Source organism: Cygnus olor, chromosome 7 (assembly GCF_009769625.2).
Source record: "Cygnus olor isolate bCygOlo1 chromosome 7, bCygOlo1.pri.v2, whole genome shotgun sequence".
Classification (NCBI taxonomy): Eukaryota; Metazoa; Chordata; class Aves; order Anseriformes; family Anatidae; genus Cygnus; species Cygnus olor.
This window is the reverse complement of record NC_049175.1, coordinates 13,200,444-13,226,847: the sequence shown is the minus strand read 5'-3', so window position 1 is coordinate 13,226,847 and position 26,404 is coordinate 13,200,444. Positions and strand designations below refer to the sequence as shown.

Below are 26,404 nucleotides of genomic sequence, written 5' to 3'. Positions count from 1 at the left end.
TGGAGGTCTGCCTGGCCTCCACGGCACTGACAATGCTCCTGTGTTATCACAACCTGCTTATCAGCCTTCCAGACCGAAAAACGAGACTTCATAATTTCAGAGAGCGGCAGTGATGCAGCCCTTGGGGCAGATGGACACAGCTCCAAAACCTGCCGTTTTTGGGGTGCTCCTCACTGTTGTATCAGCCCAGAGCCGGCCACTGCCTTTTGGGAAGAAATGCCATTTGGGACGTGAAGATGGCAAGCGGTCCAGGGAGCCAAATTGCAGGCTTGAACTTGTAGAACATTACTGCTTGTGAATTATGGATAGCGATTGCACCTCCTGGACAATAAATTATTGAGCTGACATGCTGGATGGAGACCACATGCTGGTGCCCTGCGGATGAGGGGAGATGTTTGGCGCCCCCCCGCTCCTCCTGAAGCTGCGGGAGCCCACCCAGTGCCACCGAGTTCCCCACGAGGACAGCCATGGGTAACAATCCCAGCTGATGGGGGAAATTTTGGCTCAGCCCTCGGTGCAGACCCATTGCACGTGGAGCTCCTGGCTCGCTGGGGCTGCTTGCACTTCTGCAATGCATGGGGCCAGGTGTCACCCTGTCCATTCTGGTGCCCCTCATGCCCCTTGCTGCCCATCCTGGGCATGTCCGAGGTCCAACAACCTCCTTCTTGCCCTCAAGAGCATTTGGGAATGGCTTATTCCCATCCCTGGAGGTGCTCAAGGCCGGGCTGGATGGGGTTCTGGACAACCTTACCTAGTGGGAGGTGTCCCTGCCCATGGCAGGGGGTTGGAATTAGGGGACCTTTAGGGTCCCTTCCAACCCAAACCTCTCTGTGGTTATTTCGGTGATGAGGCATGGTATCTACTTATCTCACAGCCATCCAGAATCCCTGGCTGGGGATGGCAGGTTGGCCGAGCCCTTGTCTGACGTCTGCCGCGGGCCTAGGGCTCCCTAGGGTGACCCCTCCATCATGTTTAATGCCCCGTGACAGCCCCGTGCCCCTCCAGGGTGCCTAAATGCTTTCTGGGGCCCGTTCAGGCTGTAGGTCTCCATAGCACCCCGTGGCAACGAGGTCCCTAATTCAATCACGGGCAGCGTGGAAGAAGAGCTGCCTTTTGTTTGTCCTTAAATCTGCGGCCCGATAACAAGATTTGGGCACTCCTCGTTCCTGCAATGGGAGAAATGGGGAATTATCACCGCCTCTGCACCTGCTCCACGGCGCTGGCGCTGTTACACGGGCCCGCTGCTCTTCTCTTTCGCCTCTCCCTTCTTCTGACCTCCTGGCATCACCCCCCCAGCCCAGCTATGATGCCACCGGGGAGTCTCCGAGGGACACCAGGCAGGGGTGGCACTGGGTTTGCATGGCCCTGGGGAGCTGCTCCCAGCTCCGTGTCCCCATGGGACAGGGGGACGTGTGCGATGCTCCTGCAGGGTTTGCACCGGGTCACAAGGAGGCTCTGGAGCCGGTACAAAGCGAATTGGGTCCCTAATCGAATCACACGCCGGCTCTGCATCACTTGTAAAGCTCTGCAAAGCAGAAAGGGCTCGGGAGCCGCTGAACCACAACCACCTCCTCCCTCCCGGCACCTCCACGGGGATGCTGCTGCTTCTCTTCATGATTCTGCGTGTCATGTCTTGCTCCTGCGGTGGCCCTTCTCCATCCCTAGCTGCCGTGAGGGTGCTGCATCTTCCCTGCCAGCCCTGTTTGGGATGGGTTTGCCCGTCTGCAGCTGGGTTTGGTGGCGAGGGGCAGGCTCCTTGCCTTCACCTCCCTGGTCCTGGGGTAGCCTGGGGACCGCAGCCTGAGCCAAGGGGGCAGCTGGCTCCCACCCAGGCACCCACCACCCCTGGGGAAGTCCATTTTCCCCAAACAAGGACTGGAGAGGGGCTTGGGGAGCAGTGTCAGCCCTGCTGGGGTGAGGGATGGTGCCCTGCAAATTGGGGAGCTGGTGGCTGGTGGTCCTCAGGAGCGGTGCTGGGGTGCACGTAGGACCTGCGTCAACCCCAGCGCAAGCTCACGTCCCCCCGCAAGATGTGGGGGTGCCAAGACAAGCATTGGAGAGTTCCCCTCGTCGCCACCCAGTTCCCCTCATGGCTACCTGGTTCCCCTCGTGGCCACCAGGCCCTCAGGGTTTGCTGTGTGCCTGAGACCCGAGCACCTCACCACACCCCAGGACCTGCTGGGAGCGCTGGGGCTCGGGCTGAGCCACGCACCCCAGGGATTTCAAGGCAAAGCAGGGGCAGCATGAAAACACCTGGGAGGGAAAACAGCCCTCGTGCCTTAATGATAGTTTGCCTTGTCGTATTTTTTTCTACGGTTGCGAAAGAGCGGTCGGCTACCCATTAATTTGCATTGCTTTAATTCATATTTTGAATACCAGACGATGACTTAAACGCCACCAAGTTTAACCCCGTGTTCTCCCTGCTTTCTAAAACAAGCTCCGGGCTAAAAACCCCCTCCACTTCCAAGGGGCTCCTCGTACCAAGCTTTTCTCCCGAGTCCCTCAGCACCAGCGTTATCGGTGTTGTTTGAGACCAGGATAAATGCCTGCATGGTCGCAGAGGATGCTTTGCACGGAGGGTGCTGGGGCTGTGGGGTGGCCGTGCGTGGTGCTGGCTGTCTGTCCGTGCTGGGGAGGCGTCCGTGTGTCCCGGCCCCCAACACGCGAGCCAGATTCGAGGCTTTTATGGTGATAGCAGCTGGCAAGGAGATTTTGATTTCACTCCCGAGCCTTTTCCAGCACGTCGCCCTGCTCTGAATATAGGGGATGGAGGGCTGCAGGGCAGCGGATGCACCGCCGGGTGCCACCCTCTGGGTGCCACCCCCTGGGTGCCACCCCCCTAGGGTGCCAGCCTCCATCCTGGAGGGAGCCGGTGCCAAACCCCAGCCCTGGCCGCTGTAATTCCTCCCTGCCAGGGTTCCTTCTCCCCCAGTCCCTAAACCTTGCGGCTGCCGGCAATGAAACCCGCTTAGCAGCTCCCGGGCTGCCGGAGCTCCCTCTCCCCGAGCAGCGCGGTTCCTGCTGCCCCCCTGCGCCTCGCACCCTCCTTGCAGTGCCCCCAGCAACACCCCCCCACCCCCGTTCTGCCGCAGGGAAGGGCTCACATCCCCCAAATCCTCGCCCGGAGAAGTTTGCAAACCCATAAACTCGGGTTTGGACGGGGGGGGTGGGTTCCCAGGTACCGAGGAGGGGCTCGCAGGGCACCTCCCCTGTGCGGGGTTTTTTGGTTTTTTTTTTATTTTTTTGGAGCGGTCAGGGTGCTGGAGGTGACCACTTTGCGGGTCCCTTCCACCTGAATTATTTTACCCTGCCTCCTGTACTTCCCTCCTGGCTCTCAGAGCTGGGGGGGGGGAGGGGGGGCGGGGGCAAAAAAAATAAAATAAAATTAGGGGCACCCCCTCTCCGTGAAGCAAAATCTCTACCCAAAACCCCCGAAATTTGGAGTGGATCTCAGCACCCTTGGAGAGGGAGGGGTTGGGCTGCAGCTCATCGCGGGCTGCTGTGGGGGGGCAAGGAGGGGTCGGGGGGGTGGGGGCGGGGTTAAGCCCCTCCCATGCCCCTCCCCCTCCCGCCCCCTCCCGCCCCCTGCCCGCCCCTCCCGGCTCCGGGCAGCCCGGCAGAGCGGCGAGGCGGGCGCGGAGGGCGGCCGTGCGCTGTGCGCTGCGCTCCGCCATGCAGCCCCCGGGACCCCCCCGCCGCATCTTCATCCTCCTCCTCCTCCTCTTCCTCCTGCACCGCCGCTGGGCGCTGGCCGCCGCAGGTAAGTTGGGTTTTTTTGGCTATTTTTTTTGGGTAGGGGGAAGTTTTTTGGGGGGGCATCCCCTTGGCTGAGCGCGGAGGGCTGCGCCTCCCCCCCTTTTTTTGGGGTGTAAAGGATGAGAAATGGGGGTCATCGAGCATCCCCTCTCCGGACCCCCCCGCTGCACCCCCAGGGCTGGGGGAGCCTCGGGGAGGGCTCGGGGCTGCTCCTCTGCCGCTCCCCCCTCGCCGCTCGGTTCGGCTGCTTTTGGTTTTATTGCGCCGTTTTCTTTCTTTTTTTTTTTTTTTTTTCCCTTGCCGTCTGGGAAGAGCAAAACAAACCCATCCCTGTTTATAACACCGTGGGCTGTAATTTCCCAGCGGGTCAAATAAGTAATCACTCAGGCTGGATATTTTTTTTTTTATCTGTGTTCTTCTAAAAAGCCAACTCTGGATGGTCGGGCAGCTCAGCGATCTTTTTTCTTCTTATTTTTTAATTTTTCCGCTATGGCTTTTCAAAGTTTCCTGTGCGGCGCCGAATCTTGTGATTGAGATGCTCTTAAAATCCTGCCCTTCCGTCGTAATCCCTGCCACGGACAATAAAATAAACAGAGGCACGGCCCTCCCACTGCCCGCTCTCGTTGGGGCTCCCATCGTCATCCAATTCAGCCTCTTGCTATAAAAATATGTAAAAATTATTTCCTTCCTCCCTCCTCCCCACAAATGACACCTCCGGACTCCGCTCCGTCCTGCGGCAGCGGGTTTCTCCTCCGTGTCCACATGCAGAAAGTCATCCTCTGATGCTCGGACGTGGAGCCCTGAAAAGTTGGAGGCTGGGGAGGCCGTAGCCATACATATGGGACCTGCCTGCCCTGGGCACTGTTGTAATCCCAGGGGAAACTTACGGGGAGAGCATCCCGCCGGCTCCCCGCAGCTCCTGGCTGCTCGCTGAAAGCGTCCCCTGCCAAGCTGCTTTTCTAGGAAAATGAGCTGAGCCTTCCTTTCTGAAGCGTAATTAAGGCGACGAGGAATTTTGGGGAGGGAGTTTAATCAGATTATTATTTATTATTTTTTTGTCCGCCCCCGCTGTGCAAAGATCCTACCCGGTTCTGCCAGTGGCATCTCTGGTGGCCTGGGTGTCGCGGTGCAAGGAAATCCTCTCGCTTGCAGACAGGCCGAGGGTTTGGGGGGTTTGGTGGCTGCTGGGGACACGGGGGGAACATCAGCACCCCATGCCTGGCTCCGTCCTGTGCGTTGCTCTTGGCTTTTGCATGCCCGTGAAATGAGAGGGAGGGAACGAAGAAGCAAAAACGAGTCAAGCCTGACCGGGGTGGTGTGGGGAGCTTTCCGGCGTGCCTGTATGAAACCACAGAAAGTTGGTTTTCCTTTTTCTTCAGCTGCTCTGTGCCTGATGCAGAGCCTAGATTAAAACACCCCGGATAATGGGGGTGCTGTGGGGTAGAATAGGGATGTCTCTATGGTGGGCAGATTGTCCTCCTACCCCTCTTCTGTACCAAATACCAGTGGAGATTGGGATCTGAATGGGATCTCCTTGGGGTTCCCAACACCTGGGGAGAAGGGGAACAGGGGATCGGTGACAGTACTGGTTCCTGTGACCCCTGCATCATCCCCATGGGTGGCAGGAGAGCTGCATGGGGACCTATTGCTTGCCATCCTGATGTCCCAGGAGGTGGAGGACAACTGCACGTGGCTCTCCGTGCATAGCAGGAAGAAATAACACCCGCGTCCTTGAGCTCCTGCAGCGCGAGGTCCTGCGGGTCCTCCCGGTGCTGCACCAGCCGGCTCCCCTCCCTGTGCCGCTGAGACAGGAGTTAACTAAACCCGTGTTTTGGCTTCCAGCTTCGCGTCTCCTCCTGCTCCTGGCGAGCCTGGGGCTGGCAGGATCAGGCTGCCAGCCCCGCAGTTTAACGGGAAGCTTTGCCCTGCAAAGCAGCCCAGGCCCGGCAGGAAGCGTGGGGCGGCAAGGTGTGGGTGGAAGGGGCTCGATGGAATCTGGAGGAATTCACTACAGCACACATCGGGGCCATAAAGCCCCAGGTTCCTACTGGGCCTTATTCACTTGTATCCCCCCAGCTTTAGCAATGCTAATGCGAGGGGAAGTGTTTCCCCAGCTCCCACCCGTGTCTCGCCTTCCTTGCCCTTTTGGACAGAGGTGGCTGCACTTGCTGATGCCACCGGCCGCCTCGTGGCCTTTCGAGGCCCGTCGCCTCTGCTTTTTGGTGTGCCTCGCCGTGATGAGCTGTAATTTGCTGTAATCACTTGTATTGTGCAAGCCAGCCCTGCTTGTGAGTCAGCACTCGGGGGGACTGGGCCCTTGCACTAGGGGTGCTGGGGGTCTGGGGCTGGTGGTGTGAAAATCCTGTCCCTTCTGGTATGAAGGGACCTCAAGAGATGCAGTGTGGGATGCTTCACCCCAAACCCAGAGCTGTTTCCCCTTGTGGCACTGCGGGAGGGATGAATTGATCACTTTGGGGTGATGCGGCTCCTTGGATCCAGCTGGAAAAAACAAATCCTGACCTACTGAGGGCTTGCATTAGTGCACAGCTTTGGAGAAGAAAACCCCAAAAAAACCCATCTGGCTGTCCCCAGGCTCGGCTGGCACTTGACATTTTACAACCGAGGCTGTTTCGGAGCAGGGCTTGGCTTCTACTCGTGCACTGGAGCCCCAGCCTGGAGGGCGATGCTGTCCCTGAGGGTTTTGTCCGAATTTCGGTCCTGTGCGGGGAGCTGGGGCCGCGGTGGAGGCGAGCAAAGCATCCCAGCCGCGCCAGGATTATTTTTGAAGCCTCCTGGTTTTTCGGAGCCCTGACTCACGGCACAGGAATGCGCTGGGCTGGCAGCCCCGGACCTGCTCCTTGGGAGCGCGGCGGGGAAGCGCGAGCAGCCCTCTCCTCCTCCGAAACCGCCAGGCTGGGAGCAGCCGCGGCTTTGCTGAGCTTGGGCTTTTGGGGGGATTTTTGTCTCTGCTGTTTGTTTTGAGCTTATAAAGGAAAAGAAAAAAGAAAATGTGGGGAGTTGGGAGCGGGGGTTTGGTGAGGCACCATCGGGGTGCCCTTGGAGGGGAGGGAGGGGCAGTGTGAACCCCGACATCGAACAAAAATCGGGCTGGGAAAGGCAGCGTGAAGCACTGCTTGGGAAGCAGGGATTATTTAGCACGGGGCTTGCTCCGGCGTGTCCTGCACGCTGTCTTTCATCTCCTGCGAGTCCCTTCCCGCTCCAAGGGACCCCCCTGCTCCAGGCTAGGTCTTCTCTGAGACCCTCTGGGTTTTGGGGTGCTGTTGCCTTGCTGCGGGGAGGAGGAATTACCAGCTCCCCAAACCCACTGGGGAGGCTTGGGGGTGCACGATGGAGGGCTGCGCGTCAGGGCTGCCTCCTCCAGCAGCCCCAAACGGAGCCCAAAATCTCAGGACCGGGCTTGCTCCTGACACGAGATTTGTGTGGATTGAAATATCGATGGAGAGGTGGAGCGGGGCTCGCCCCAGACGGATGGGGCTGGGATAATCCCCCTGGGATTTGAGAAGTAAATGTTCGGAGCCAGTTTGCTTCCTTGTAGCTTTGAGAGGTGCTTTAGCTTCTGTTATGGAGCAAGAAAAAGGGATTGCCCCCATTTTCTGCCCAGCATGGCTGGGAAGAAGGGGCTTGGTTGCCTGCCCTGCCTCCAAGCATGGGCTGTCCCCAGGCGTTACCAAATGCTCACCCATTTGGACTCGAAGCCGGGTCCTGGCATCTCTTGTGCTTGCTGGTGGTCCTGCTGGTGTGGCTCTGTGTGGGTCCCTCGGGTCATCTTGCCTCCCCTTCTTGTGAAGCCTGAAGCTGAGCGATTGTTTTCCTTTGAAAGAGCATGGAAAATCTTGTTTTGAGGTGTTAAACGTGTCTGGGGTGAGCAGCTGCAGTTCGGAGGAGAGGTGAGGACCTCTGGGTGTGGATGAGCTTCGTGGTCCTTTGGGAATGATGCTATGGGCAGCATCCTTGAGCTTTATGTTTTTTTTTTTTTATGGTTTTATGTTGTTTGAAAGAGTAAAAATCCCCTTTTGTATAGCTGGAGAAATGTGCTTGGCGTTGATGTTACTGAACACAGGTGGAGGACCACTTTTGGATGCTTTTGCTCACCAGAGGGATGGATCCAGCACACCTCGATGTAGCTGCACCTGAGTAGGATTTGGTTTGCTAAAATGAGGACAAGAGGGGGTTTCTGAGCGGGCAGGGATGGCTCATGTAAGTCATGGCACTGCTTCCCATAGAGCATCCCTCCCCATTGAAGTTTTATGGGGACTGACACGGTGACTTGTTAAACGATGCAAGGGAGATGAGTGAGCTCTTCTCCACCCTGCCTTGATCTGCTGTCGCCTGGTGAGGCGTCTGTGGAGCATTTCTCCTCCCTGGGAGCTGCCAGCCTGGAAATTATCCCCGATGACCCCCTCGTTACTGCCTGGCAGCCTGCAAGTGCTTATCCTGCAACCCGGGTGGGAGGAGGAGGAGATGTTGTAGGACAAGAACCGGGCTTCCCGGCCGGGCGGCTCGCGGGGGTGGATGTGGGCGGTGATGAAAGGGGTTGCGATGCCTTGGATGGTGTGGGAGCTTTCCTTGGGCGGGAGCTTAGGGAGCCCAGGGGCCCCTCGGGATGGATTTAAAACAGGAGGAGGGACACGCCTGGGGTGCATTGGGGTGATGCTGTCTGCTCGTGGCCTCAACACTGAGGTTTGGGGTTGGGTCATCACTGGAGCCGTGGGCGCATCCAGCCCGCAGCAGATGAAGCCCTCCGAGTGCCTCTTCCCCATCCCTAGCACCACGTGCGTTATGCCAAAGAGTGACTTCTGCAGGCGTGTTCAAAGGGTGTAAGGCCTTCCTCTCCCTTCCCCATCGGTTAGGGGCAGGATGTATTTTTGTGGTCACTCGGGAGCAAAATGGATCCCACCCAACGCCGTGCTGAAGCCGCAAACCCCCATGGAGACCTCGTCGTCGCCCTTCTGCGTGCTGCCACCCCGTTCTTGTGCTGGAATAGTATTTGGAAGGTTTTTCCTTTTGGAACAAAGCAAGGAAAGCTTGAAAACCCTTCATTTTGCTACGTGCCACCAGAAAATGTGGTGGTGCAGAGGGATTGCTGAGCACCAAAGGCTGTGAGACTCTCCCTTTTTCTCCACGTGTGCCTGTGCTGGGTGAATTACTGCTGGTGAATGGACAGTCTGCGCTCTGTTAGGGTGAAGCAAGAAAGGTTTTTTTGTGTAGGTTTTGAATGTTAAAAGTATCGTGTTGTGATAGCCTCGGGATGCCAGCTTTGGGTTGAAGGCGTTTTAGCCATGCGTTTAATCCCTTTCCTGGGTGTTGGGTGCTCCAGCTACCGTGTTGTAACCTGTAGAGAGCGACTTCAAAAATAACCGGGGCAGCGGCCGCAACGGGTATGTATAAAACAAGGTACGGAGGCACATATTTCAGGCCCTAAAATTTATACAACAACATAAAAACCTTGGCTCTGCCCAAAGCTGGAAAAGCGAGCTCCAAAAGCTAGAAATAGGGCTGGGTCGGTTTGCTCTGAGCAGTGACTAACAGGAGCCGAAGTTTTTAAAACAAACACTGGGATAAACTGGTTATGCAAAGCGGGGCGAAATGGGCAGGTTCCTTTGGAGTTTGCAGCAAAAACACCGAGGCTGGGGCGTGCTGGGGCCGGTCCTGCCGGGGCTGGAAAATCCCACGCGCCGGCTCTGCAGCTGGGGTCCCAGCCGATCCGCATGGATGCGGGGCGCCGAGCGGTCGGGGACACAGCGTGCCGAGCTGTGAGCCCGGCTCTGTTATACCCTCTAAGTGAAATCCATCAGTGCTTGGCTCTGAGGAAGTGTCAGGCTTCCTGATTCTGTGCTGCAGGGAAAATAGCCGTGGGGCTCGTGGAGAGCGGAGCTCCTGGTTTCTATCACGGCTGGTGCTGCTCTGGCCAGGGGCACCCATCCCATAGCCCCCCGGGGTTGAGTCTGCTCTGTGTAGCAGATGTGGGTGCGAGGGGCCTGGCGGGTTTGAGGGGATGCTCTGAGAGTGCTGCTCCTTAAGGCTCCCTCTCGCTGGGTTGTTTAACCTAAAAATATGGTACAAATGGAAAGAATGATGCTCGTGGGAAAGGAGAAGAGGCTGAGTTGATGCTTGCCCCCAGCTGTGGCTGGTGCCTGCCCTTGGAGCAGCCTTTAGGCACGCAGCGATGCACCCATCCAACGGGATCACTGCTCTTCCTGGCTTTCCCCTGCTGGTACGAGGGGACAGGGCTTGAGGTCTGCATCTGGGTGTTTTTTTGGTGGCCTAGAGCCTCTCCTTGCCCCGCACACCCTCTCTGCCTTCCCCCTTCTCACCCCAAAGTACACATCCATGCCCGTCTACCTTTTTGGGCGCACGGCGCATCCCTCACGGCTGCACGAGGCAGGCGCAGCGCGGGGCTCTCCCTGCAGCCTCTCCATCTTCAGAGAGGTATGCCTGCGATTTCCTCCCCGCGAGAGGAAGGGCTCGTTGCGTCCAGAGGGGGAAGGCTGTGGAAAGTAGAGGGGAGAGAATGCAAACCACATGTTTTCTGCCAGGCTCGAGTTGCAGGGCTGCAAACGGCAGGGGAACAAAAGGAGCCGGAGCCGCACAGCTCGGCGGCCTTTCGCGGCCCGGTGGGATGCGGCGCGGCCGGGAAGGAGGATTGAAAGGGTCAAAAGCTGCTCGGGGAGGAGCTGGGTCCCTGCCGGGGCTCTGCGGTGTCACTGCTGGCCCCTGTGTTCAGGGCTGGTCCCAAATCCTGAAGATCCCATAAATGAGCAGTGCTGATGTTGGGAAGAAGATTCTCTGAGTTGTCCTGGGCTCATGGCTCCTGTGCATTAATGAGAAGGCAAGGGAGGAAGTTTTAGGGTCCAGCTGCCTTCTTCCCATCTCTGGGATGTCTTGCCACCTTCTGGGGGCACAGCTGAGAGCTGATGTGAAATCCCATGGGGAAAAAACTTGCTCAACCTCCTTCCAGGTCCCTCCTCTCCATATCTGCCCTGCCAAAGGAGCAGTGTGGGTTTGATAATTTTCTTCTTCAGGCTTTGAAACAATTTCCCCATCCCCTTCTCTCCTCCAAGGAAACTTCCCGTGGCCTCTCCCCCTTCCCTGAAGACAGTAAAGGTTTGTCTTTTAGTGAGAGCTTCAGTCTCAGGGGAGAAATTACAACCCCAAACCCTCAGATTTGCTGAAGACATCAAGGTTTTGACCAAAACCTGGTAATTTCTACCATGCCTAGCTTCCAGAACAGTATTTCTCAGAGCCTCTGCAAGAGGGCTGGTGCTTCTTGGCAGACCGGCCCCAAAAAAGGGGAGAAAGGGCTGGAAATCCCCCCAAAATGCGCCCATGGACGCGTGGGGCAGGGAGTGTGCTGGAAAGCAAGCCCCGTGTTGTTTTTGTGTCCAAACGGTCTCAATCCAGCTCTGTAAGGGATGGGCACGTGAAAGGATTTGCTTTTCCCTTCACAGGGTGGAAAAAGTGATGCGCAGGCACTCATAGAGTTGTTGGAAGTCGGTGGAGGTGCTTTTAAAAAAGGGTGTGAGACCCAGGGTGGGCAGCAGCCGAGTTGTTAGCTGGGAGGGATCTTCCCTTCCAAAACCTAGAGGCACGGAGACAATATCTGATCCCCTGAGCGGCTCGCCGGAGCTGTTTGCAACCTGTCAGCTTGGAAACCATCTGCTCCAGCCCGTTGGGACCCCGCTCCGCGTGGGATGCGGGAGGAGACGGAGGTGCTACCGATGCTCCAGCCCTCCCAAAAGGGACCCCGGGGCACCGCGGCCCAAGAAGAGGTCCCGTGCCCGAGAAAGTATTTATTTTTCTGTCTGGGTTATTTTTTGTTTGTTTGCCTTGGGGGGGGGAGGTTTCTGTTTTTAGCCTGGCTTCCTAAAAGAATCCAGATTGGTAGGGAAGAGATGTCAGGGTGCTGGGAGGCATTAGTGCGGTCTGTGGGGTGCTGAGAGGGGGCCTTTTGGGGAAGCAAAGCGTGTTTTCCTCCTGAATCGGGGTGTTTATTCTGGATAAAGCGCACGCAGAGGGACGGCATCGCTTCTGAATCCAAAAAAAAATTCTATATAAAATCTGTTTTGAAGCTGCCCCTTGTGATGTTTTGCGGCTGAGGTCACTTCTGGCTGCGGGAGGTTTTGGTCTCCGTCTCCGCGTTGGTGAGCTCACGTTACTAAGTTTTGCAGGGAAGGAGGGAAAAACCTCAATAATTTTGGACCAAAAAGTAAACCAAAGCTATGAAGAAGCATTGGTGAAGAGAAAACATGCGGGTTTTTTGGTGAATCCTGGTCTGGAGCTGCTCTGCTCCCCATTTTGGGGGGGAATTGTGTTTACACACGTGTGAAGTGGAACAAGAAATGCAGAGCATTCACCGAAAGAACATCAGTGAGAGCTGGAAGGAGCTGCTCCTCTCATCAGAAAGAGGCAGTAGGCATTATTTTCGGAGCAATTTAAATTTCCTGAGTGCTTATTTAGAAAGAAACATGGTCAGCTCGCCGTATTGCAGGCTTTTGGAAGGGAGATTAAGTCCGAGGCAAGCAGGCTGCCTCCGGGAGCGAGCGAGACTGCGAGCAGGGCTTTAATTTCGGCGCAGTACCGGCGTGATGGCACTGTTTGGAAGCTGCCCTTGCCACATCAAAGCAGCCCTGCGTTGCCCTGGCTGGTGCCGAAAGCAGCGCGGGAGCCAGCGGAGGGATGATTACAGAGCAGCTCTTTCTTCCCATGGCTACAAAAGAAGAAACAACAGAGACCTGGATGCGGTTGTATGTGATGCGATGCCCTCCTCCTGGTGCTCAAACCACACGCCGCACGGGGAGGCGGTGGCTTTGGGACCGGAGTGGTGACCCTTGCACTCGTGCAAAGAAATGTTTGTTTTTTCTTTTTTTTTTATTATTTCGGAAAGAAGGACGAACCGGACCTGCAGGAGGTGGCAGGATGCAGCAGCATCCATCTGGAGGTATCCCCTGGTGGCAGCGATGCCAAACCCCAGACCTGCCCCATCTCTGTTCTCTGCCCACTCTGTGCCTTCTCAACCTTTTTTTTTTCCTCCCCTGCTAATCCAGCTTGCAGTTAGGAATACCTTTTATGCGCTCAAGACTTATGGTTCAGCCTGGATGTGTTATCAGCGTGGTGCCTGATAAGTTTGCTGCCTTGAAGCCCTGGGGAAGCGCCTGCTCAGGGTCGCTGCAATAGATTTACCTCCGGCTTCCCGGTGTGATTTTACTTACTCCTTAACCGAAAGGAATTACTTTCATCGCTGGAAAGAAAAATGCATGTCATAGCCAGCGTTGTCTGTAAAAACTCATGACGTCTCTCCCCGTTTTCATAAATTTATACGTCACTGCCTGGGTTTGCTGCTAGGAAAAGAGTGAACCTGGTGATCGGGGTGAGCTCAGAGCGAGTGGGAAAGGTGGCAGGGGAAGGAAGGAAGGTCTGGCTCGGTGGAGCTGATATCCTTATCTTGGCCACAGAGGTGGCTGGGCGTGATGGATAGGGGATGAGGAGCCATCGTCTCCCTGCGGGCTGGTCCCCATCCTTTTTGGGGTGCTGGGGGTCTCCACCACGGGTCACCACGCTGGCTGTGGCACTCCTGGAGCAGCCGTTGCCCAAAACCATAGCACAGGAGGGCAAACACCTGCATGATGCTGCCATCCTTGTGCCCTTAATGGGAGGGAGATGCAGGGCACCCGGCAGCCGCTGAGGCAGGAGGAGGCTCCAGGTGGCTTTGGATGCCGAGGAGCAGTCTCATGTTCATCAATCAAAGTGCCTGTAGCTCCCCTTTCAAGCTGCAATAACCAGAGCTGAGAGTCAATCCATATCTATTTAAAGCACTTCAAGAAATAAAGATGCTAAATAAAAGCACAGTGGCCCTCTGCTCCCTTCCTGTGGCCAGGACTTCGGGGACCAGCACCAGCAGCACCCCTGTCCCATGGGCACCTGCAGGAGGGTGGCAGCACTGGGGGGACACTCCTAAGGACACTTTATTAACATGTGCTTACATTTTTGCCTTGGTGAGGGGGTGACGGGCCGGCTCTGCAAGCCCTCTGCCGTGCTAATGGGGGCTGCAGGCTGGCTCCACCTCGGGTGGTTTTTCCCTTCCCAAAGACAAGCCAGGGAACACTTGTGGAAGGGTGAAATGAAAAAGCCCATGGCGGTTTATTTTGAGGACAGCGTGTTTGCTTTCACATCGTGCCGGAGGGAATTGCTCTGCTACTGTCAGCAAATAAATAAAATAAGAGCTTTGTTTTAAATGAGGCTTTCTTCTGCCGGTTAATTAGGCGAGCTGGTACCTGCAGTTGCGCTGCCACAGCACCGACTGCACCGTGCGTGTCGGAGGCATATGGCTGGTGTCGGCAGCTCCCAAACTTCATCAGCCCCTTATTAGTGATTTTAAATATCCCTTTAATGGTGTACAACCCCCCTGGGGGTTCGGTGGCACCGGCAGAGGCTTTTTGAGCTGGCTGTATGTGAGCACGGCTGGGCTGCCCGTGGACGCACACACCTATGGCACTGGGTGCTGAGCATGCTTATGCCATGTGGTGCTTTCCTGCAAGCATGGGGCAAGGCTGGTGAGCAATATTTGCTTACAGGAACAACTCCTTGCGGCTTTTTTGGGACATTGGAGCATCATACACTGGTTGTGGAGGGTTGGGAGGGAGCTGAGAGCATCAGGCTTTAGTGGTTGCTCATCTCTCGGTGCCCGTTGGCTCCTGGTGCTGCTCCGGGTCTTGCTTTTGGTGCCTCACGTCTGCACCCAGAGCTCTCCTCGTGCCCGTGCGGGGCTTGCACTGGCTTGCACCGCTGCCTCCGCCGCCTCTGCCCTGGCGGGCGCGGGGGAAAATCCATTTTGGGGTTGTTTTCTGCCTGTTTTACCGGGTCTCCCCTTCCTGAGAGGGTGCAGCAAGCAGGGTCTGCGGGTGCCGCTGGGCTGGGACGTGGAGGAGGCTGGCACTGGGACGGCCACCGTGGGCCGAGCAGGGCTTCCCGCAGGAATGGGGCACGGCAGGCGGAAACCCAGCGCCTTGGCTTGGCTTTCTCCTCCCCTCCTTCCCTCCCTGCTCCCAGCCTGCTCCAAATTCCTGCCTGGCCTGCGGGCAGCTCCGGTGCATGTCCCCGGGGCTGGGCAGAGGGGAGGATTTGGGGGGGCTCATAATTTTTCCGCCCTCCGTCCTGCCGTAAAGGCCGCTCCGACCTCAAGGGGTCCCCAAGCCGTTAGAGATCTTTGAGTATTTTGGGATGCTCGCGGCATGGGTGCCTTGGCTCGATGGGAAAGCAAAGCAGGGCGATTTTCCCCGGATAATTACAGGGCCCTTGCGCAAGGCCGGGTGGCGGGGAGCTTCCTCCGCCTGCAGCCATGCTGGGGCTGGGAATTTGGCTCTGTGCAACCCGCCTGTCACCCACCCCATCCCTTCCTCCCTCCTCTGGTCCGTGCACGTGTGTGTGTGCACCCACTGGACGAGGTGGGGGGGGGGGGGTCTTCTTGCCTCCCCCCTTTCTCCCGAAGCTGTTGCAGGGGCTGCCCCCATCCCACATTCCTCGAGATAAGGATCCTGTCTGGCGCCGGGGTTTCAAATACGCTCCCTGATTATCAGCAGGCGCCGGGCTAGAGCCCCAGGCAGCAGATAAAGAGGGAAGGGAAGAGGAGAGGAGGCTCCCTGCATCCCTGCCCCGTTGCTCCCGCACCCTGGGATGCCACTTGCTGCCCCCGATGCGCTGAGAAAATTGTTAGCCCTGCTTGAAAGGGTGTTTTTTTTTTTTTTATAGTTTTTATTATTATTATTTTCTCTCTCTTGCCGACTGGCTCTACCAGACCGTCCGGCTCTCGCAGCCCAGCCACAGATGGGAGTGGGGAAGGTGAAGCTGTAATGAGAGGCAGCTGTGGGGCACGGCCCCAGGCCCGGGGCTGCGGCACAGCATGCCCAGGGCCACGCACAAACCCTTGCTCCGCGCGCTGCCTTTGGCATCCCACCCCTGGCGAGGGCAGGGAAAGGAGGATTTTCGCTTGCCTCTTGGCTGCAGGCCCTCGCCGCCCTGGCTCATGTGGCTTAAGAAAGCAGAGAGCAGCCATGATGGCACCCCTGCGCCTTGGGCACCCTGGTGCGCTCGTCCCCCACCAACCCCGGTGTCTTTGGCGATGGATTTTGGAAGCCCCAGGACCAGATCTTGACCCGCTGGCTCAGACAAGAAAAACAACAAAAAAAAACCTCTTATCACCACCGTGTCCTGGCTGTGGCATCTCTGTGTGCCATTAAAACCCGGGCTGTCTCCTCTCTGCCAAGGAATTTGGAGGTGAAAGAAGGCGCTTATCTACCCCGGGGGCAAGCTGCTGGCTGGAATGCATCCCAAAGGCATTTCTCTGCAGCCCCAACGCTGAGGTCTGGGGAGTTTTGCCCTCTCTCCCACCTCTAAGCTTATAAATAAGAGCCCAGCACCCTGCTCCTGCCTTTATTCTCGGTGCTGCCAGCCCGGCTCTGCTGGGAAGTGCCTCCATCTCCGGGATGTGGAGCAGAGGAATGTGGTCCCTGTCCCAAAGGCAGCTTCTGGCCACCTTTTTCCATGAAAGACCCCAAACTCAGTGGGGTCTCACTTCCACCGGGATGCTCCCCAGTACATGGGGCCTCTCTTTTTCCCCTGTGATTTCCCTGAAGCTTCTGCATTAATTTTTGATGCTTTTCCTTGGGGGGGTGAGCATTAGAAAGAAATGACCACCGTGGAAAAAAAAAGAGAGGAAAAAAAAAAAGAGGTGTTTTTAGTGAGCAGAGAGAGAGAAGGAGGGGGAAAAAGGCTGAAATGTGATCGCTTTTTATGGCTTCCTGGAACTGCTTGGCTGGGGGCAGGTCGGGAGCAGATAGCCCCATGACGGTCTGCATGCTTGCATCTTTCCCTTTCAGGTCGTAAATATAAAACCACTACTTGAAAAACAAAAAGCTCGTGAAGCTGTCAGCGGGCTCCCCCTTGGAAGGTCATAAATGGGGCTCGGAGCAGCAGCTTTTTGCTCTCGTCCCGGCTGGGGGCCAGGCACCAGCACCCCCGTGGGGCTGTGGGGTGGGACGGGGACGCCGTGGGGTCGCCAGCCCCATTAGTGAGGGGAGCAAGATCCCATCCCTGCAGATTTGGTGTTCCCCATCCTTGTGCGTTCGTGGACCTTGGAGTTCCTCCTCCTGGCACCGTGGTGGCCCTCCATACCCAATCCTGCTCGGGGCTGGGGGTCCCTTATCTGCGGCAGGGTGGGCGCAGGATCAGGGCATCCCTGTTGGCTTGGTGCTGTGCCACCTTGGCTTCTCTCATCAAGCTTTGATGCCTCTGCTAGGGTGGTAAAAGCCATCCCCAGCTCTCAGCACCCTCAGGATCAATCCCTCGTGCCCAAACCTGGCACGTGTTGTTTTTTTTTTTTTTCCTTGGTTCCACCATGTGCTGAGAATGAAACTGCTCCCGTATTAACATCTAATTAGCAAAAACTTGTTTCGTGCCTGAAACAAGAGCAGAAAGAAAAGGGTGAGAAATTAAAGATGCAAAAGACCTGTTAGATCATCTGGCCCTTCCTCGGGGATTGTTTCTGCCCTGTTTTGTCCAGTCTTGCTCAAAAGTCTCCAGGGCCATTACCGCTTCCCTCAGGAGGTGATTCCATTGTGCATTGAGGGACCAGGCGAAACCTTTAAAAATGTAAAAAGCTTCATACAATGGAGGTAGGAGAAACAGATTGAGTCATTGTATTGTTCTTTGTAATCAGCTTTGCCTTTCATTAATTTCCTCCCGCCCTCCTCCCCAAAGCCTGATTGAGGCTGGCACTCTCAAAGAGAAGCGGGGAAGCCGCACACGTGCCCAGCTCCGAGGCGCTGGGGCTGACTGCGCAGCAATGATGGGGGGAATTAATTGACTTTTCTAATTATTTACCCTTGAAACGGAGCCGTGGTGTCACTCGTGTAGCTGCTGGTCCTGTATGTCAGTGTGCATGTCTGGGATGGGGAGTGGGCAGTGGGTGCTGGATGCTGCGCAGCCCCTTCTGCGGTGTTGGTGCTGCCTTGTTGCGGAGCTGTTTGGTGTTTGGGGTGGGAAAGGGAAAGGAGAAAATAAAATAGCTCCAGCTTGGCGGTCCTGCGATGCTCGGGCAGTCCTGCGATGCTCAGAGCCCTGCACCGGGGCATCCTTTAATGCTCAGGGTGTCCTGCTGTGCTTGAAGACCCGTACCAGGGTGTCCCGCAGTGCTCGGGGCATCCTTTAAGGCTCAGGGTGCCCTGCGATGTTTGGGGTGTCCTGCAATGCTCAGAGCCCTGCACTGAGGCATCTTGCAATGCTCAGGACATCCTGAAATGCTTGAAACCCTGCACCAGGGCATCCTGCGATGCTTGTGGTATCTTGCAATGCTCCAAACCCTGCACCAGGGCATTCTCCAACTCTCGGAGCATCCTGCAATGCTTGAAACCCCACACCAGGGCACCCTGCAAATCGCTCCCCAGGCAAGAGGAGCGGGGTGACGGGCCCAGCTTTCCCCCAGGAGCTCCCTTTCAAGGCAGGGGATCATGTTTGGGGTGCCGGGGCTGACTCAGAAGCATGTGAGCAGGTACGCAGAGCTGTGCCGGGGCTCAGCCTGCGGGGCAGCCGGGGCCAGATGTTTCCCAGATGTTGCTCACTTCCTGGCTGGCTCCTCGGCATTGGGCTTTTTATGTACTTGTTTGTTTTGGACTACAAACAAAATAAAAAGGGTTTTTATAACCCCGTTCCCAGGAGGCCGCGAGTTCAGGATGTAATCTGAAATCTATTCACTATTGTCTCGCTGCGTCTCCCTGCCCTCGGTGCCGTCCCCGGGCACGCACCGCTTTTGTTAAAACGCCTTTTTTCCCACATGACGTCTTTTCTTGACGGGCCACCGGGCATTTTCCTTCGTGACCCCCCCTCCAGGGCTCAGGGGAGCTGTGGGAATATCCCTGGCTGGCTCGGGATGGAGGCAGGAGGAGGAAATCCCGTGGTTTTTTGGGCCCGTTCCACTCATCATTGTGCGGTTTTCTGAGGACGGGAAACTCATTGCACTGGTGGTGCCCAACCCAGCGGCCCCTTTGTATATTTGGGGAGGGATGGGGGGCTGAAAAAAAGGTTAAAATGTATGGATTCAAGGTGTTTGGATCAGGTGAATGCAGGGGTTTAAAAAAAAAAAAAAAAAAAAACAAGGGGATTAGGGATGGCATTAGGTAAGGGAACGCTGTCGGCTCGTGGTTAGGGGGTGGGAAATAAATTTTAAAAATCCCTAAAAAATCCTGTGATTTCTGGGAAGTCGCCACCACTGCTGTGGGCAGCAGTAGTTGAGGATGAGCAGTTGAAGCCGTCCTCTCCTGGAAAGAAACTGGGGCAGAACTGGCTCCCCCTGGGGCTCGGGGCATCCTCTGGAAAAGCAGCCTGGCAAAAACCCGCAGCGAGATGTGCTCGAGGCCGGCAGCATCCCTCTGACGTGCATGCGTTTGGCTCTCGCTGCTCTCTTCTCACTTCCATTTTTATTTTTTCTCCCCCCCACCTGCGGGGTTAAGGCCCCTTTTCCTCTTTCCTTTCCCTCGCTCTTAATTGCCTGTTAAATAATTTAAATATATAGGACCAAAGGGCTTCAATTATCCATTAATTTACATTAGTAATTTATATATCAGGCTGGATGGACGTGCTGGTAGCCTGATGGGTCCCCTGGGACGGGCAGGAGCCCTGCTGCAGTGCATTTTCCTGGAATGGGGGCTGCTCCTCCTTGCTTTTAAGGGCACAGGATGGAGCCCACAGCACCTGCAGGGCCCCCCAGGCACCAGATTTTAGAAGCTGGATATTTGCTCGCAGTGAATTTGTGGACCCAGGTCGGGCCCTGCTGCTCCCGTAGCACTGCCTGCTTTTTTTTTTTTTTTTTTTTTTTTGATTTATGGCTGCTGACAGCAAATCCCAGCCCGGTGGCATCAGGGGGATGTGCTGGGGTGCGTGCTGCCCTCACCTTTAAAGCAATTAGTGCAAATCACTCGTGGGAATGAGGGTGCCAAGGGGCCATGGCGCAAGAGGAGGGGGCCCGTGGCACAAGAGGATGAGGCTGGGGGGCTTTTTTCCCCTCTTTCCATCATTTTTTTTTGCTCCTTGGCATGCATCAGCCTTCGTCCCCTGTCTCTCTGAGGACCTTTTTGGGTCGCCTTTGGAGGAGGCTGGTGGCGGAGGATGCAGGAGCCCGGAGCCCCGGTTGGAACTGGGGGCAGGACAAAAGGAGGAAAGAGAAATTCAGCACCGGGGGAGTGGGGAGAAGAAAAGGTGGAAGGATTGCCAGGGCTGGCTTTGTGCAGCCAGCCTCCGTGGACAAATTGGGGAAGAAACAGTCAAAAGGTGGAAATTGCTGGCGGTGAGAAAGGAAGGAGCAGGCTCTGGGGTCCCATAGGCTTTAAGCACCCCTCTGGTTTGGTCCCAAACATCGTCAGGTTTTTTTGCTTTATTTTTTAAAGACTTAGTGCGAAATAACTGGAGATAACCTCCGGGAGGAGCAGAGCTGGAGGCTGGGAGCTGCTCCCCTACCTGCGCCTTGCTGCAGGGGTTAAAGTTCAGCAGCAAGGGGATGGGGAATCCTCGGCCCTGAGCAAGCCCTGCTGAGGGCTTTCTTCTGGAACAGGGGCAGGGCTGGCATGGAAGGGGAGAGCAAAGTCTTAATATTTCATATTCTGCATCAGGGATTATTTCTTTTTATTTTTTTTCCCTCCAATCTCTTTCTATCCTTGCTTTCTCCCTCCCCCCTTTTTTCGTTCTGTTTGTCCCACATTGTCCCAGTGAAACGAGAAGGGAAGAAAAGGGCAGAGAAAGGACAAAAGCAGAATATTTCCATCCTCTGTTAATGCTTTTTTTCTTGATCAGGGCAACAAATCTGAAAGATTAAGGGCAACTTTAAAGGCCATTTAATAAAGGGGTCTTAACCAGCTGCTCTTTGACATTGCTCCCCCATTTGAATTTCTAGTTATCTGGGGGCATTGAATGAGCTGTTTTTTTCCTTTTTTTTTTTTTTTTGCAGTAGGTTTTGTGTTTTTCCACCAGCAGCCTCATGCCAAGGGAGCAGCCTTCCAGGAGGCTTTGGCTTCCCAGGGCTTTGGGGGAGCTGCTGGGGAGGAGAGGGCGGGTGCCAAAAAAAAAGGCACAACCAAGCAAAGTGAGCTCCTTCTTCTCCCTTTGCACCCCTCCTCCAGCTGCCGAAACTCCTTGCTGTGCCTTGTTGGGCTGCTGCCATCCCTTCCCAACTGGGGATTGGGATGCTCCAAGGGCAAAGCCCTGTGCCCTGCGCGTTCCCATGCTGGCCCCAAGAGGGTTTATTTGAAGCTGGGGCACCCCGTGGTGAATAACCAGCCTGGCAGCAGAGCATCCTTCTCCTCCTGCTTCTCCTCCTGGAGGAACACCTTGTGTCCCAGGTAGTTTCACAGTGCTGATTTTTTTAAATTGCTTTGTTGGTTTTTTTGTTTTTTGTTTTTTTTTTTTGCATGCCCTAAGCAAACACGTTTGCCTCCGCATTTGCATGTCGAGAAAACCCATTGCAAAATGCCTGCCTCCGAATTGCCAGGCTCGAGTTGGAGTGCTGGGGAATTTACATTTTTAAATATGGATGTAATTTGTGTGAACAGGAAATCGCTTCCTGCCTGCAACTTGACTTCTCTGGGAGCTGGCGTTTGGAAACTGCCTGGAGAGGAGACCTGTTGTGTGCATGCCCACCGTGGTCCTCCCGAGGAGAGCTTTCATCCTGCCCTTGATTCACTGCATCTTGAATTGATAATTCATAATTCTCTGGACTTTCTGGCATCAGTCGGGACAACAAGTCCCTCTTCATTCCCTGTTTTCCTTTCCCCTCTCTCTTTCCTCGCTGAAATTATTATTCTTTGCACAACGGGAAGGCAGCGCATGCCATACATGTGAATAACCAGCATATTGCCACGTTATCTGCTGCTGGCTTTTTTCCTTCTCCAAGCCAAAGCAAACAAATAAAGTCTGTATAATTATTATATCCATTAAAAATAATGTCGCAGCTCGGTAAACAGAGCAGGCTGCACGAGGGGAGCGCGACAGTGGCATTAAAATAGCACAAAGCCAAGTGTCTGGGCCCCAATGAGAACCAGTGTAGATGAAATTTGGCGATAGTTTTCAAACATAACCCTGAAGGAAACGTGCGAAATAGCACAAAAGACTCGAGCACAATAGAGTGTAACGGGGATTTGCTACATAATTCCTCCTTTTTTCCTTCTCCTTGGGTATTTTTGGGGAGGCGCGAGGCATCACAGGAAGCTGTCTCTGAGCTCCCAGCGAGGGAAGTTTTGGGCACAGCCTCGTTATCATCATCTGGGGATGGAGGTTTTGGGATTCCTGTGCCTCGGGACCCTTGTAGCAGGGCTGTTTGGGTATGGAGGCTGCAGCAGCATGGGGATGCTCTCGTGGGATTTCCCCTAAAGGGGACCCTTTGCCAGAGCACGACCCATGAATTTTGCAAAAAAAAAAGAAGTGACGATTTCTGGTTGGAGAGGTGGTTTTGGTTCGATAAGGCTGTTGCATGCAAAGCAGGCCTGGTGCCGCCTGGCTCCTCCGTCCCACCCTTTTTCAGCCCAGACTTTGCTTTCTCTGGTTTTTCCCTCCCCTCCCTGCTTCCACATCCAGTCCTGTTTAATAAAGGTGCACAGCGCGGGCGTCCGTCTGCAGGCTTTTAATTTCGCTGGGAGAGGAATCTGCTTATTTTCTCCAAGGGTGTAATTAGGGCTGGCTGGGAGCACCCCCTCATTACTGCGCCCTCTGTAATTACAATATTTGCCTGCTGCGGGGAGCCGGCCGGTCTGGGGAGCTGCGCTGAAATGCTGGGGGCAGAGATGTCCCATGTCCCCTGTCCTGGGGCGCTGGCTGAAATAGAGGAGGGGAGGTGATGGGACGAAGCTGCCAAGCCCTGCTGCTCCGTGCTGGGGGGCACCGGTGTGTTGCCCCTGCTGGGTCCCCAGGGCTTGGATCTGCTGGTTTTGGGGGCAGCAAATGTGAGGCAAAAGGTGCAGAGCCGAGCACCCTGGCCATGGGTTGGATGCAATCGTGCCTCAAGTGTTGGGATTTCATGGGTTTGGGAGGAGTGTTGGACACCACGGGGATGTGGACAAGAGGTCGGGTGCCCGTGTTCCTTCTTTTTCCCTTCCCAAACCCTCCTTACCCAGATCTCCCCCTCGTGCGCCCCCAGCCTTGTATCCCGCTGGGGTCCCCCGCTCCGATTTGGGCTCCGTCCCGTGGCAGGAGAGGTTAATGAGGTTAACGCAGGCTGCTGAGCTAACGAGATCAGAGCTTTGCATCAGCACCTTGCAGGCGAGGGCTGTGAGGTCCTCATGGGACGTGGTGGCAGCCCTGCTGCGCCCTCCCCGCCTTGCTTGCCTCCGCTCGCCGCGGTTTGCGTCAGCCCCTGGTGATGCCAGAGGGTTTTTGGCTTTGCCTTCGGGACCATGCTGGTGTGCGTGCGGTGGGCGGGGTGTTCGGGGGGAGAGGGTGCTTTTTGGAGAAGTTCAGCTGCTTTTTGCTGAGCCCATAATTGTCCCAGGAGGGCTTTCTGCGATGAGAAGCCCTTGGGAGCGGGCACTGCCCACCAGGTAGCCAGCCCGTGGCTCTGCATCTACCACCATCACCCTTCAAATCCTTTTGCTGTTACTTCATTTAAGCCTCAGGACACCCCCATGAGCCGGGCACCCCTGTTTAGATGGAGAAACCCAACAAAAACCCAGGCTCCCAGCTCCATGCTTAATTTTAGCATCGTGTCCCTGCCACCCCGTGCGCCGGGGGTGACGCCTGGCCCCGACGATGGGCACCAGGCTTTGCTGCCACTAATGCTCCTGTAATCTCCCAAATATTTGCAGGGATAACAATTGCAGGAGAGAGGATTTTAATGCTTTCCTGCGGAGGTTCTCCCAGCTCGGGGGAATTGCTTTCTGGCCTCTCCATCCCTCCTGCCGTGCCTTTGGGGTGGTGGGAGGGGGTTGGTGCTGGCTCAGTGCCTCGCTGTGCAAGGTGCTGCTGGGGTCAGCGATCTTCTCGCATTGAGAGCGCTGGCTGCCAACATCTGCACGTAACTCCCCCGGGAGCAGATGCTGCGGATCATCCGGCTCAAGCCCGCGGGATTAAAACGTGTGATGAGGGAATGGGGGAGAGGAGGCCGGAGAGAAGTCAGTGCCTGTTCTCCCCTCCTCCCTTTTCCAGCTCGCTGTTCCTCCTCCGCTTGGCATCAGGGCTTGGTCCCTCCTCCTCCTCCTCCTCCTCAAATCCCTCGGTGTGACCTGAGTGATACAGAGCACCATACCCAGGCTGCCCCTGAACATCCTACAGCAGTGTTAGCATCCCAGGATTTCTCAGGATGCAACAGGTGTCAAACAACTTGGGGAAACGTGAACGCAGCACTTAGGGGACGGCATGGCTTTGTCTCGCTCCTCACCTACGTGGCTATCCCCAGGGACACAGGGAGCCCTTGCGGGTGTCCATCGAGCCCTTACAAGCTCTCCAGGGCCTCTTTTCACAGCGGGGTCAGGGAGGCACGAGGACCCTGTTTACAGAAGCCTCATGACTTTTTATTGCCCCCCAGAAAGCCTCTGGATTGCCCAACGTGGCAGAAAATGCCAAGCGGCACCTTGGGGTGTGCGTCATGTCCCATGGGCTTTTCTTCTCCTCACCCTGGCTTTTCTCTCCTTTCTCTGTGACTTTTCTCCCCTTTCTGGGCTGTTTTCACCCTGATTTTTTGCCAAGAGGAGGTTTGCAGCAGCAGGTGCAAGGATTTAGCAGGAAATCCTCGCTGTGATGAAGGTGCTCGTGTCTGCCAGTGGGTACCGGTTCCTGGAACCACTTCAAGCCACTGTCCCTTTGGGAAATACCGAGTGGCTTGGGGAAAAAAGCACCCACTTTTCACCCACTAAAACTCACATAGCCTCAAGTGCCTGCGTCCCCATCCTCTGAGTGCACGTGGTTCATGATTGTTTGCATTACAGAAGGTCCTGATGTGCTCTGTAGCCTTTAGGAAACAGGTATGGTGCTCAAGTGGTGGCTCAAGCATGCCACATAGCTGAGCCATGGGTCCTGAGCTTTGTAGGATGTTGGGATGGTGATAATCTGGGAATTCTGCCCCAAAAAAGGGAGGTGGGAGACAAGCGCCCACCCAGAGTGAAGGGAAGGCGGCAGGTGGGAACCCCCAAAAACCCAGGCAGGAGCACTTGGGGGTGCCGGGGGAACCACCCTGGCACCACAATGGTGATGTTTGGAGGATGCTCTGCACACATCCCCAGCCACCAAGCCCTGGATCCGGCTCTGCAGGATGTGCACACACTGCAGGAGCATAGTGTGACTGAGGAGAGGTTTTCACACAAGCCCTTGAGTTGAGTTTTGTTGGCTGCCTCTCTTGCCAGCCCTGTGGATTAACTCCTGCCTGCCCCCTTTGCCAGGAAATTTAGGTTTATGGCACCAGAACGGTTTACAAGAAAAAAAAAAAAAGTGCAACAACAGCTTGGCAGATGCAAAAATGAGTTGTAAATGGGGAAAAAAGAGGTGGTGTTTGCTACTCTGATACAGTGCCTCCTCGATGCCCTGCATCCCGTGCAAGTGGTGGGGTGCCGAGAAAATCACAGCCCGGCGAGCGAAATTGGGGAGGGAATGGCCAGAGAGGTGGGGAAGAGCCAGGGAGACAGGAATTAGCCCCGAGTTTAATTCATTGTTTCCAAAAGAGCAGTTAATGGATTATGACGAATGTCCTACTGCTCTCCCGTAGCGCTGCGTTAAATGGAAATGGAAAGTCAATTTTCCTAAATGGATTTTAAACGACTGACCTCGCGTGGTTTTTTTTTCCCTCGCTCGCTGGTTTTTGCTCGGGAGGCAGTTTGGACACCTCCGTTCCTTGGCACGTGGGGCTTCCTCCTCCTCCTGCTGCCATCTCACGCGGCTTCCCAGGCTCTCCGAGCCCCCTTGCCAAAGGGCGACGAAGGGAGTGGGCTTGTTTCTGCCGCGCCAGCTCTTGGAGATGTTCTCACGGGCTGGTGATGCTGTTTGCTGCAGTGCCTGGCGCTGGGAATTAGAGCTGCAGGAGAGGAGAGTAGGCTCCCTAACTCTTTGCGATGTAAGGAAGAGCCTCGCTGTGCAACCTAAAAGCTTGCCAGGTGCCCACAAGCGGCAGGTTAAGCAATAACACCCCGATGTGCGTGCGCCCCACTGCATCCGCGTGGTTTTTATCTGGCCGGTGATGTTTGGGGTCGGCAGGGTACCCAGGGAGGATGCTCCCCACCTGGCAGAGATCTGCTTTCCCCTGGGGAGCCTCCAGCCCGCTTGTGCTGCTCTGAGCATCCTTGGGGAGGTGCTGGGGTACGATGGGTCTGACTCCCCCATGTGCTTGCCCCGCAGGGCTGGAGTACAGCGACGTGCTGCCCGACTCCTTCCCCTCGGCCCCGGCGGAGACGCTGCCCCACTTCCTGCTGGAGCCGCAGGACGCCTACATCGTGAAGAACAAGCCCGTGGAGCTCGTCTGCAGGGCCAACCCCGCCACCCAGATCTACTTCAAGTGCAACGGGGAGTGGGTCAACCAGAACGACCACGTCACCAAGGAGGACCTGGACGAGGTCACGGGTGAGCGCAAGCACCCCAGCACCCCTCCCGCCTGCCCGTCCCCTCTTTTTCC

The 26,404-nt window shown here is 55.9% G+C and overlaps 1 protein-coding gene and 2 long non-coding RNA genes across 3 annotated transcripts in view; all 3 read left to right on the top strand.

Moving 5' to 3' along the window:
* Positions 1 to 488, top strand: part of LOC121072982 — a 47,100-nt gene extending 46,612 nt beyond the window's left edge. Inside the window, exon 9 of the long non-coding RNA XR_005821453.1 lies at positions 101 to 488. This is a non-coding gene — a long non-coding RNA (uncharacterized LOC121072982). The remainder of the gene's footprint in view (positions 1 to 100) is intronic.
* A 3,112-nt stretch (positions 489 to 3,600) lies between these two features.
* The window catches only part of UNC5B (unc-5 netrin receptor B), a 33,552-nt gene continuing 10,748 nt past the window's right edge, over positions 3,601 to 26,404 (top strand). Inside the window, 2 exon segments of the mRNA XM_040563380.1 lie at positions 3,601 to 3,760; positions 26,131 to 26,352. Of these exon segments, the coding sequence (XP_040419314.1) occupies positions 3,673 to 3,760; positions 26,131 to 26,352 (310 nt within the window). The 5' untranslated portion in view covers positions 3,601 to 3,672.
* LOC121072981 lies at positions 20,446 to 22,418 on the top strand. The gene is made up of 2 exons (XR_005821452.1): positions 20,446 to 21,158; positions 21,369 to 22,418. It is a non-coding gene; the product is annotated as an uncharacterized LOC121072981 (long non-coding RNA).